Here is an 11,142-nt window from a genome sequence, read left to right as displayed (position 1 = left end):
TCTGCCAGGAGGCCAGGCCTCCTCTGATTTTACCAGATGAGCCCTACGACTATATTGGTTGGGGGGGGGGGGGGGACGCGACTTCCGAGATCCCACGCTGCTAGGGTTTCGAATCAGCGCCGCCTCTCAGGGGAATCTAACACGAGCACTTGAACTTGATACTGCCACGTGCCAGTCTCTTCCAGGCGACCCCTATACTGCAGTCTGGGGTGTGAAATTTTTGGGCGCCGTGAACTCCTTTCAGAGCATCCAGTCCCCGACGTCAGGGGAGAGCGGTACAAGTCACCGTGACACCGACACCCAGGAGCCAACCAGGAGCCGGGCGGGTCACCTCTCTCCGCAACTCGAAATATTTTTCTTCTTGTACCCAGAGACTCCTTTCTACTCCACAGAAACTGCTCCTGTGCAAGACAGAGGGACAGACAGGCATACGCAATCTGTGGCAAGTCTAACAAGATAAAACTACGCAATTTCCCTCCAGAACTTAGTCCTCCACTGGAGAGATGTAATTTTTAAAGAAAGAGCCCCGAGCGCTCCCATCTTTTTGTCAGGTTCGCGCCGCGCTGCTTCCTCGCGGATCCCCTTCTCTCAGGTCCTCCAGGGCGGCCGACGCTCTATACGACACCCTCGTAGGCGGGCCGGACTCACGTCTCTCTAGCCAGCTCGTCCTCTCTATGGTCCGTGCACGGCTTCCGGTGGCGGGACGCGGGGCCGCGCACGCGGGAAAAGCTTCCCCAGCGTCCCCCCCAAGTCCCCCTTGTCCCCGCCCCCCCCTCCCGCGTCCCCCAGCGCGCCCACCGCCCGCACCTGGGCCGTAGCGAGGCTGCATCTTGAGAAGGTGGGTGGTCTCCGGCCCTGTGTCCCCGGAGGGCGCGGGCCCCGCTCCCCCGCGGGACGCTCAAGATGGACCGTTCCGCGTTCGAATCCACGGGCAGCGGGCGAATCCATTTTAGGGGGAGGGGGAACCGTGGGTCCCGGGCCGTGGCGCGGTGGGAGCGCTGGGAGAGAAACCTTGTGCTCGCAGCTGGGTCCGGGCGCGGGCCAAGTGCAAGCTCCGGGCAGGATCCGGGTTCTACTACTCGTTGCCATGGCTCCCGGCGGAGCGCCCGGAGCGGGTTGTGGCCCGGGTGTGAGCGCTCCTCCAGGCCGGGTTCTCCAGCCCCTGCGGGGCCTGACTCCTTGAGAAGTCTGCAGGGCCTGCCTGTGGGTTCCCAGGCAGAGGAGATCCTGAGACATCCCAGGCTCAGCCAGGGGTTGCCACCTGGCTCCGTCCATGGGTCGAGTGAGGTGTCGTCTTTGATGTTTCTCCGTCTCCCTCTTGAATTCAGATTCCCAGCCTGCTGAGTATCTGCACACTCAGCCGGGAGTTGGGGCCCAGCTCCCAGTGGAGGCCACCAGGGGCACATCAGTATGGCGGAAACACTGGAGTTCAACGACATCTATCAGGAGGTGAAAGGCTCCATGGTAAGAAGAGCTTGGGTTTTTAGTACAGGCCAACAGAGGGAAGGACAGTAGACTTTTTGTCCATTTGCAAGAGCTTGCTTTGCTGACGTTGCTACTTTGGAAAAGGAGTCCGAATATAACGTAGTCGGTGTTTTGCCAACAGAAAGCAGTGTGTATAGATCTTTCTCGACTTCCCTTATGTCCCTCCAAACCCACTGTAAAGTGAAAATACCCTTTAAGTCAAAAATACACTTAATACGTGTAACCTGATGAACATCCTAGGTTAGTCTAACCTACCTTACGCAGGGTTTCAGAATGTTTACATGGGCGTACAGCTGTACAGAATCCTCAGACATAGAGCCTACCTTATAATAAAGTTTGAACACCCCACGTGGTTTATTGCATACTGTCGTGAAAGTGAAACAATGGGTAGAGCACGGTCAGTCAGAGCGCGTGTGTTGGTTGTGGACGCTGGTGATCGTGGGGGCTGACTGGGGAGCCATGCCTCGCTGCCACTGCCCCGCATCATGAGAGCGTGTACCACATGCTGCTCGCTTGGGAGAAGACACAAATTCAAAATTCACATAACGGTTTCTGTTGGACATGTATCATTTTCACACTGCCATCAAGTTGAAAAATTGTTAAGCAGAGCCATCGTAATTCAAAGACCGACTGTATAGGAATCCCAGGATCTGAGCTTGAGAGGGACCGCTTGTCCCGCTCAGTCCCGAGCGCTGAAACCGAGGACTCGCAAGGGTTTTGGATGCCGGCGTTTGGTGTTAGCATCCAGATTTCCTGGTTATTTGTCTCTTCTTTCTGACTCTCGCCCCTGCAGCTATTGGTCCCACATCTGTACCTGGCCAGCCCAGGATAGGTGTTGGGTGGGACTGTCTGAGCCTGGTACACCTGTGCGTTGTACCCTTCCATTTGGGCCTGTTTTTCCAACAGAATGATGGTCGGCTGAGGTTGAGCCGCCAGGGTATCATCTTCAAGAATAGTAAGACGGGCAAAGTGGACAACATCCAGGCTGGGGAGTTGACAGAAGGCATCTGGCGCCGTGTTGCCCTGGGCCACGGACTGAAACTGCTTACAAAGAACGGCCATGTCTACAAGTATGACGGCTTCCGAGAATCGGTGAGATGTTCTGTGGCCATAAACCCTTTTTACTATGCCGTCTTGTTTGTTTTTGATCTAGAAAGAGTTGGGGCTTCTTTGAGCAGGGCCTTCGAGGCCGTTAAGCAGTGTTCAGCTTTGGGTGTCTTGTGCTTTGACTCCAGAAGCTTTTCTACCGTTATAAATTTTTGGTGGTTTCTGCTCATTGCCTTTATCCAGATTCAGAGTCTTAGTGCTTTAGTTTGAGTTTTCTTTTTCCGTTTTGAACTGCTCGAGTCAAAGGTCTTACTCCGTTTTTTATTTTCTCTCTCGTTAAAGCAGTACTTCTATAAAGTCAGAGGGCACTGTGAGGCCTATAACCAGAAATGTTATTCATATACTTTCCTCCTCCCCTAGTCTGAGGGTCTGGTCCTCAGCAACAACTTCTTTCAACAGCCTGGGTTTCTGATAGAAAGGATACTGAAGCAGTTTCTCACAGATAATCCCAGCATGCTTAAGTTTGTGTTAAGGCCACCGGGGTTTACAGGGATTGCTCTCTCCCCTCTACCCACAGGAGTTTGAGAAACTCTCAGATTTCTTCAAAACTCACTATCGTCTTGAGCTTATGGAGAAGGACCTCTGTGTGAAGGGCTGGAACTGGGGAACGGTGAAGTTTGGTGGTGAGTCCTGGGAAGACTAAGGTTTGGAAGAGAAGGTCCGATGAAGGATGTCAGCCTTTACCTTGTTTTACTCCTTTCTGCTACTATTTATGGTTTCTTGTCAGTTTGTAATTAATCATATATTCAAAAAAATTTTTTTTAATGTTTGTTAATTATTTTGAGAGAGAGGCAAAGAGCGCGCGAGCAGGGGAGGGGCAGAGACAGAGGCAGAGAGAGAAAGAATCCCCATCAGGCTCCGTGCTGCCAGCACAGAGCCCGACTCAGGGCTCGAACTCACGAACCGTGAGATCATGACCTGAGCCAAAGTCAAGAGCTGGACGTTTAACCGACTGAGCCACCCAGGTGCCCCTATAGGTCATCATATATTTATCAAGGACGAAGGGGGTATGAGGCACTGTGCCTCGTCTTGGGGGGACAGTGTGAACAGAACAGCCCCAGGTCCTACCCTCAGGAGGTCAGCAGTCTGGTGGGAAGGCTGTTTCTGCACACCTTGAGGGAAGGAGCTTGTGGCTGATAAGCCCTTACCCCTCAGGGCAGCTGCTTTCCTTTGACATCGGCGACCAGCCGGTCTTCGAGATCCCCCTGAGCAACGTGTCCCAGTGTACCACAGGCAAGAATGAGGTGACACTAGAATTCCACCAGAACGACGACGCAGAGGTCTCTCTCATGGAGGTGCGCTTCTATGTGCCTCCCACCCAGGAGGATGGCGTGGACCCTGTTGAGGTGAGGCCTCCCCTCTTCGCCTTGGGAGCATATGGTGCTGAGCAGGCCCTGGCCGGCCTGGGAGCAGGTCGCCGCTGCCTGACTACCAGGGTGCACTTCTGCAGGCCTTTGCCCAGAACGTGCTGTCCAAGGCGGATGTGATCCAGGCCACTGGAGACGCCATCTGCATCTTCCGGGAGCTGCAGTGTCTGACTCCCCGAGGCCGTTATGACATTCGGATCTACCCCACCTTTCTGCACCTGCACGGCAAGACCTTCGACTACAAGATCCCCTATACCACCGTGCTGCGTCTCTTTCTGCTGCCCCACAAGGACCAGCGCCAGATGTTCTTTGTGGTAAGCAGAAGCCCCTGGGGGTGGATCGGCCTGGTTTGTGCCCGAGTCTTTAGTAGATGGATCTTGCCGGTGTTCGGTTCGTCAGCAGTTCTCGTGGTGCTAAACCTTGTCGGCTCTTCCTTACCAGATCAGCCTAGATCCCCCCATCAAGCAGGGCCAAACCCGTTACCACTTCCTGATCCTCCTCTTCTCCAAGGATGAGGACATCTCCTTGACTCTCAACATGAACGAGTGAGTGTGTCCCCGAACTCTTGTCCCCCGCTGTCCTGGCAGGAGACCGGCGTGCTGTTAGAAGGCAGCAGTGCTTGTGACCTCGCATTCCTCTGTTTGCAGGGAAGAGGTGGAGAAGCGCTTTGAGGGGCGGCTCACTAAGAACATGTCAGGATCCCTGTACGAGATGGTCAGCCGGGTCATGAAAGCCCTGGTCAACCGCAAGATTACAGTCCCAGGCAACTTCCAAGGGTGAGAGTGCTGGTCTGGGCTCTGGCCCGCCTAGGGGGCACCGTGCTGGGAACCTAATCTCTTGGAGGTCAGGTTGGGTCTGACCATGATGGGTGTCAGCTGTCTGCTTAGGGGTCAGCCTAGTGAGGTTTCCTCACGCGAGGGCCTGAGGATACTCATGTCGCTGCTGAGAGAGGTGCCTTTGGTTCTGTGCCACCTGCTGCTGAGGTAGGCACTGACTGGGCTCCCCACATCCTCCGCCAGGCATTCAGGGGCCCAGTGCATCACCTGCTCCTACAAGGCGAGCTCAGGACTGCTGTACCCCCTGGAGCGGGGCTTCATCTACGTCCACAAGCCCCCCGTGCACATCCGCTTCGATGAGATCTCCTTTGTCAACTTCGCCCGCGGCACCACCACCACTCGCTCCTTTGACTTTGAAATTGAGACCAAGCAGGGCACCCAGTACACCTTCAGTAGCATTGAGAGGTGAGGGCTTCCGCCAGTCACTTCCTAGGCATTCTGGGCCTGTGACTCTTCCCCAACTTTTCAAGCCTTGAGCAGAATTTTTCTTTTGCGTCCCTGGGATTTGGTCCTCCTTGGAGGAAAGCCTATCACTTTCTGTACTTAGATTGTTTCCCATATTAGGTGTCCGGTACTAGCCCTTCTTCTCCACTCCCCCTATGATGGAAATGCTATCTCTCCCTTTCCCGGAATGAGTTTTGTGCCCGGGAAGAGAGTAGCTAATGTTTATTGAGTGCTCACTGTGGGCTGAGCGTCTTACAAACATCTTCAGGCTGAGTCTTCATAACAACCCTGTGAAGTACGAAATTCAGACTAGTACAAAGATGAGAACGTCCCTTTCCCTGACGTTCTACCCCTGCCCTGGGCATATCTGGTGCCTAGGTACACACCCTTCCTCATCCTTTCTTTCCCAGATGCTTGAGACTGCAGGTTCCTTCGAAGACTAGTGTCTGACTCTCCCTCACCGCTGCCCCCAGGGGTCTGTGGGCTATTAGGTTGGGCAGCGTGCTCGCCAGCTGCAGGCCCCACAGTCCGCCCTGGCCGATGGGTGTCAGACCAGCACATGGTACACCCCTGCGTCAGCCCCTCCATCTAGTAACACGGTGCCTCTCCCCACACAGGGAGGAGTATGGGAAACTGTTTGATTTTGTCAACGCAAAAAAACTCAACATCAAGAACCGAGGATTAAAAGAGGTATCTGTGTGTGTGGAAAGGATGACCCTCTTCTCCTGTCGGGGGTGGGCAGGGATGGATTCTCCTGGCTTCTTCTTCACTCTCTCTTTTCTTCTTACCCTTATAGAAAAAAGAGGTGCGTGTGACCCTTCCCCCCTCCTGGTGCAGGTTTCCTCAGCATGACCTTAGAGCAGCCTCTGCAGCCCCTCAGGAGCCCCCAGCGGGGCCGGGAGTGGGAGGGGCTGGGACTAACCCAGTTGGCAGGAAGTCCTCGGGCATCGGCCCTGCATGTTGGCTGTGTGTGGACAGTCCGGCCCCAGGGTCTTCTGGGAGCTGGTCTTACTCACAGGCATGGGGGTGTGCTTTTGAGTGTACAGGGCTTCTGCACCAGGGTGAGCCGGCCCTCACTCCCCTCTCTTCTCTGGCTAGGGTATGAACCCAAGCTACGACGAGTATGCCGACTCTGATGAGGACCAGCATGATGCGTACTTGGAGCGGATGAAGGAGGAGGGCAAGATCCGGGAAGAGAATGCCAACGACAGCAGTGATGACTCAGGAGAAGAAACCGGTGGGCTAGCCTCGGCGGTGCTGGGGCTGGGGGTACCAGTGGGCTAGCCTCGGCGGTGCTGGGGCTGGGGGCGGTCAGACTCTTGCCTGGGGCCAGAGCTGGGTGTCTGGGTAGGGGCTGGGGTCTCCGTATGGGGTGATGCTGATGCATCCCGTGTTCTTCTTCAGATGAGTCATTCAACCCAGGTGAAGAGGAGGAAGACGTAGCAGAGGAGTGAGTTTTGGTTCCATTCACGGGGGTGAGGTGGAGGCCTGTAAGCTTGAGGGACCAGAAGATATCTGGACATTTCTCGTGTCCCAGCATTAGCTACTGACCCAGGGTGGGAACGTGACCTCCAATGAGGTAACACCCGGAAATGCTTTCAAAATCGTCCAGGGCTTTGCAAGTGCAAGGCACGTCGGAAAGCCAAAAAAGCAGTGGGGAGAAAATGGCACTGAGAGCCAGTGCTTGCCCACTCACTAGCTGGGAGTGTTGGGGTCGGTTGCTGAATCTGTGTATTTTATTTTATTTCTTAAAATGTTTTATTTATTTTTGAGAGAGAGGGCATGAGCAGGGGAGGGGCAGAGAGAGAGGGAGACACAGAATCTGAAGCAGGCTCCAGGCTCTGAGCTGTCAGCACAGAGCCCAACACCGGGCTTGAACTCATGAACTGTGAGATCATGACCCAAGCTGAAGTTGGAAGCTTAACCAACTGAGCCACCCAGGTGCTCCTCCCTGTGTATTTTAAAGAACCTAATTATATGGGTATGGATGGACTTGGACTGAAGTTAGTTTTCCTGTTTTTTTTCTTTTTCTTTTAAAGTAATCTCTGCATCCAGTGTGGGGCTTGAACTCACAACCCTGAAATCAAGAATCGTATGCTCTCCCGACTGAGCCCACCGGGCGGCCCTAGATTTTATTTTATTATATTTACTTACAAAAAATTTTCCCTTTTCTATAATGATTGTCCCTTCATCACAAAAGACTCTAGGGTGGATTAAGACAAGTAGCTCAAAGGAGGTAGTGAAGAGGCCTTGGGGCATGTTCTGGGCAAGATGAGACCAAGTGTCTGTCCCCAAGAGTATGGGGGTGGAGGAGGTCGTGGGTTAGGCCTTGACCAAGGAGAGCAGCTGAAGCCTTTGTTACTTGGTGTCTCACTGGTTGACTGATGCCATGCTGGGTGTGAAGAGGCAGGGCCGGTGTGGGGAGGGGACCCAAAGCCACCTCAGTGGAGAGGAGGAAGCAGGGTGGAGACCAATGGTGGAGGCTGTCCTGTGGTCCCGCCTCCCCTTTTCTGGGCAGGGAGCTTTAGACTCATTTCCCTCTTGCCCTGAGGCTGTGGGGTGCTGTCCTCACTCCTGGGTCTAAGCCCCCCCTCCCCCTGGCAGGTTTGACAGCAACGCCTCTGCCAGCTCCTCCAGTAATGAGGGTGACAGTGACCGGGACGAGAAGAAACGGAAGCAGCTTAAAAAGGCCAAGATGGCCAAGGACCGCAAGAGCCGCAAGAAGCCTGTGGAGGTACACGCTTGGGTTGGGAGGGTGTTGGGGAAGCCGTTCCCTTTGCCTTCCGTCCACCACCAGTGGGGCCTGTCAGGTGGGCCTGGGGCTGCTTTTTGTGGCCAATGAATATGGCCTTGAGGAGTATCTTCTTGGAAAGTTTTCTCTCTGGCCTTTGAGATAATTAGCTTCTGGGAGATCTGAATTAGGAGACTGGCTTCTTCTGTCCCAGCAGCCCCAGACAAGGGGCCCCTGGTGAGCTAGGCACTGGGTACTGGGGGGAGGAAAACAGGGTTCCTGTCATTGGGAGCCCTTAGTTTAGCTCTATGCCTATTTAGTCCTTCTCCCCGTTTTTCCTCCAAGTCGGTGTTGTCAGTAATTTCTTTCGGAGAACATGGGGGTGTCTGTGAGAAAAAGATGGTTGAAGGCATTTGGGTTCTTATGTAGGTGAAGAAGGGCAAAGACCCCAATGCCCCCAAGAGGCCAATGTCTGCCTACATGCTGTGGCTCAACGCCAGCCGAGAGAAGATCAAGTCAGACCATCCCGGCATCAGTATCACAGATCTTTCCAAGAAGGCAGGCGAGATCTGGAAGGGAATGTCCAAAGAGAAGAAAGAGGTGAGCGGTAGCAGAGATAGAGGGGGCAGGGATGGGCCTTTGGTGAGACTTTTCTGTATAGATTTTGCCTTTGTCAGGGAAGAGGCCTCATTCTTCTCTCTCTCTTTTTTTTTTTTCTTCGTGTGTGTGTATGTGTGTGTGTGTGTGTGTGTGTGTGCGTGAGAGACAGGAGTGGGATCGCAAGGCTGAGGATGCCAGGAGGGAATATGAAAAAGCCATGAAAGAATATGAAGGGGGCCGGGGTGAGTCTTCTAAGAGGTGAGTGTTGGGAACAAAATGGCCCAGTGATTGCTTTTTTGACATCTATTTTTGCAGGTCTAGGTTGAGAATCAGGGTGCTGAAGATAATAGGTATGCTCTGACCGCAATAGGGCAGTGCTCCTCAAGTCTGGGTAGGCAATTACCCAAGTATGGGCAGTTTGCTAGGGAATTGCTGAAGTCACAGGATAAAGGGGGCCCTTTTCATGAGGGTCAGTTTTATTCAAAGGTATGGGGGAATTAACAAAAAATTACAACGGAACATCATTCACATGAACTTTTAAAGACAAAGCAAGAGATGCCAGATAAGTCTGTGAGTGCAACTGCTTCAGGCTCCGGCCTGTGATTTTTCTGGTTATTTGCTTAGGACACCCTCCCTTGGGGCTCTTGGGGCTGACCTGGCTGGCTGTTTGCGTTCATAGTGAGATAGCAGTGCAGCCGTGAGTGAGAAAAGTTCTGTTAAAAGTTAGGGTGGATTGGCTTTGGTGGGTGAGCCTGAAGGCCCAGACCCTTCTCCCTCTTGCTGTTATAGGGACAAGTCAAAGAAGAAGAAGAAAGTAAAGGTGAAGGTGGAAAAGAAATCAACGCCCTCGAGGGGTTCATCATCCAAGTCGTCGTCAAGGCAGCTGAGTGAGAGCTTTAAGAGCAAAGAGTTTGTGTCCAGTGATGAGAGCTCTTCTGGAGAGAACAAGAGCAAAAAGAAGAGAAGGCGGAGCGAGGTGAGGCAGGAGTTTGGGATGAGGGGCCCCTGAGGGGTGGTTGGCTGGGGGCCAGGGGCTGTGGTAGGTCTGTGAGAGTAATGAGGGGGGAAGGGAGTGCAGATTGGAGGTCCGAAGGCCAGTGCTGCAGCTCAGGGAGAGGGAGTAGGGAATTAGGGGTCCTTCCATCACTGAAAAGTGGCTCCCCGGGAGGGCAACCAGGACGCAACGTTTCTCCTTAAGAGACCTTTGATTTTCAGGACTCTGAAGAGGAGGAGCTGGCCAGTACTCCCCCTAGCTCAGAAGACTCAGCATCAGGATCTGATGAGTAGAGCAGGGGGAAATTCTCTCTTCTGGAGGTTGCCCTGTCACACCTGCAGTCTCTCCACCCGTGTTTTGGTACCAGTTCCTCCTATGAAATGTAGTCCTTGGATTTTGTGCCATCTGGACAAGCTCTTCTGGTGGGATGTGCACTTCAACTGGGGCAGCAGGGGAGGTGTTTTCCCTCTACTGCTTTCCGAGGATGGCTCTTTATAATTTGGGGAGAGACTGGGTGGGGGGCAGGGCAGTGCAGGGTGAAACACTTGGCCTGCTCTCCCGACCTTAGGGATGTAGCCGCTGCTTCTCCTGTTCAAGTTGCTGCGGCAGGGGTCATGTGCGATCAGGCCTGTAGCTCCTAACTGGGGTCTATTTCTACTTTTATTTTGTATTTCTGGTCTGTGAAAATTCAACATTTAATAAAGGGAACTGACTTTGGAAACCATGTCCTTATGCCTCCTCTCTAGCCCTGTTGTATTGTCCCCATTGTTTTTGGTGGTGTTTACCGTGCTGTTGTGACTGGGCAGGGCTCTGCTGGCCAGCCGGGAAGCAAGTCTCCAGGTACATCCTGTTCTGTTCCCGGTTGGACAAGCATTGGTTTTCACTCTCTTCTGCCGGGATGGGCCACCTGAGAGTCTAGAAATGAGAGCTGATCTGATTAGGAAGTCACTTTCACAGTTCACTCCATTAGCCAAGCTGAGGGGAGGCAGCTTCTGGCGCAGTCCTCAATCACCTAGGAGTCAACGGTCTTCCAGGGCTTTAGATAATGGAATCAGGAGTGACTGGCCCCCTTGCAGCGGGGAGAATGGAAACCTGAGCCTGGAGAGTGGTGCGTGCGTGAGTGTGTGTGCGTGTGTGTGTGTGTGTGTGTTGAGGGGGGTGTGGGTAGGGGTGCAGGAAAGCTGTGCAGTATGTGTGAAGCTTTTGTTCTTATGGGAGGCAAGGGGTATACCAGATTTTGAGGTCGAGAGGAACTTCCATCCTCGAAGGGGGCAAATCAGAAGATAAACGAGGACCCGCTAGGAAAATAGAGCTTGCAGTCGTCCTCACCGCGGCTCTACCTCCGAACTGATACACGTGGAGCGGCCACGTTGGTACGTTCTCAGGTGTTTGCCACAGGAAGCCTCTCCAGTCCGCCAACGGTTCCCTTCTGTCTCGCCGTGACTCTATGGTGCTGCAATCAGTGCCGGCCGCCGGGCCCCAGTGGTTCGTCCCCAGGCAGCCTCTCTAGGCAGCCGTCTCGGTTGCATTTTGCCTGAGTGTTCCTAGCAGCCTAGTTGCGTCAGTTTCTCCGGGGTC

General features: G+C 53.7%; 1 protein-coding gene across 2 annotated transcripts; it reads left to right on the top strand.

Annotated features, from left to right (window-relative positions):
- The first annotated feature begins 740 nt into the window (after positions 1-740).
- Positions 741-10,288, top strand: SSRP1 (structure specific recognition protein 1). 2 transcript variants are annotated; one of them, XM_042906322.1, is made up of 17 exons: positions 741-838; positions 1,329-1,464; positions 2,392-2,577; positions 3,110-3,215; positions 3,748-3,938; positions 4,043-4,273; positions 4,401-4,504; positions 4,607-4,735; positions 4,979-5,200; positions 5,857-5,929; positions 6,338-6,476; positions 6,644-6,689; positions 7,844-7,973; positions 8,400-8,570; positions 8,740-8,828; positions 9,360-9,546; positions 9,786-10,288. In XM_042906322.1, the coding sequence occupies exons 2-17, from the start codon at positions 1,411-1,413 to the stop codon at positions 9,855-9,857; spliced, it is 2,130 nt and encodes a 709-aa protein (XP_042762256.1). In that variant the 5' UTR covers positions 741-838; positions 1,329-1,410; the 3' UTR covers positions 9,858-10,288. The 2 variants fall into 2 exon arrangements, with proteins under 2 accessions (XP_042762256.1, XP_042762255.1); XM_042906321.1 differs by lacking the exon at positions 741-838 and having other exon boundaries at positions 1,029-1,464.
- The last annotated feature ends 854 nt before the right edge of the window (positions 10,289-11,142 follow it).

This window comes from Panthera leo, chromosome D1 (assembly GCF_018350215.1).
Source record: "Panthera leo isolate Ple1 chromosome D1, P.leo_Ple1_pat1.1, whole genome shotgun sequence".
Classification (NCBI taxonomy): domain Eukaryota; kingdom Metazoa; phylum Chordata; class Mammalia; order Carnivora; family Felidae; genus Panthera; species Panthera leo.
The sequence above is the reverse complement of the archived record's forward strand: the minus strand, read 5'-3'. Positions and strand labels throughout refer to the sequence as shown.

Coding starts and splice junctions, on each gene's coding strand:
- SSRP1 (XM_042906322.1), top strand. CDS start 1,411: ATGGCGGAAACACTGGAGTTCAACGACATCTATCAGGAGGTGAAAGGC. Junction 3,216..3,747: donor GGGAACGGTGAAGTTTGGTG/GTGAGTCCTGGG, acceptor CTTACCCCTCAG/GGCAGCTGCTTTCCTTTGAC. Junction 6,690..7,843: donor GAGGAAGACGTAGCAGAGGA/GTGAGTTTTGGT, acceptor TCCCCCTGGCAG/GTTTGACAGCAACGCCTCTG.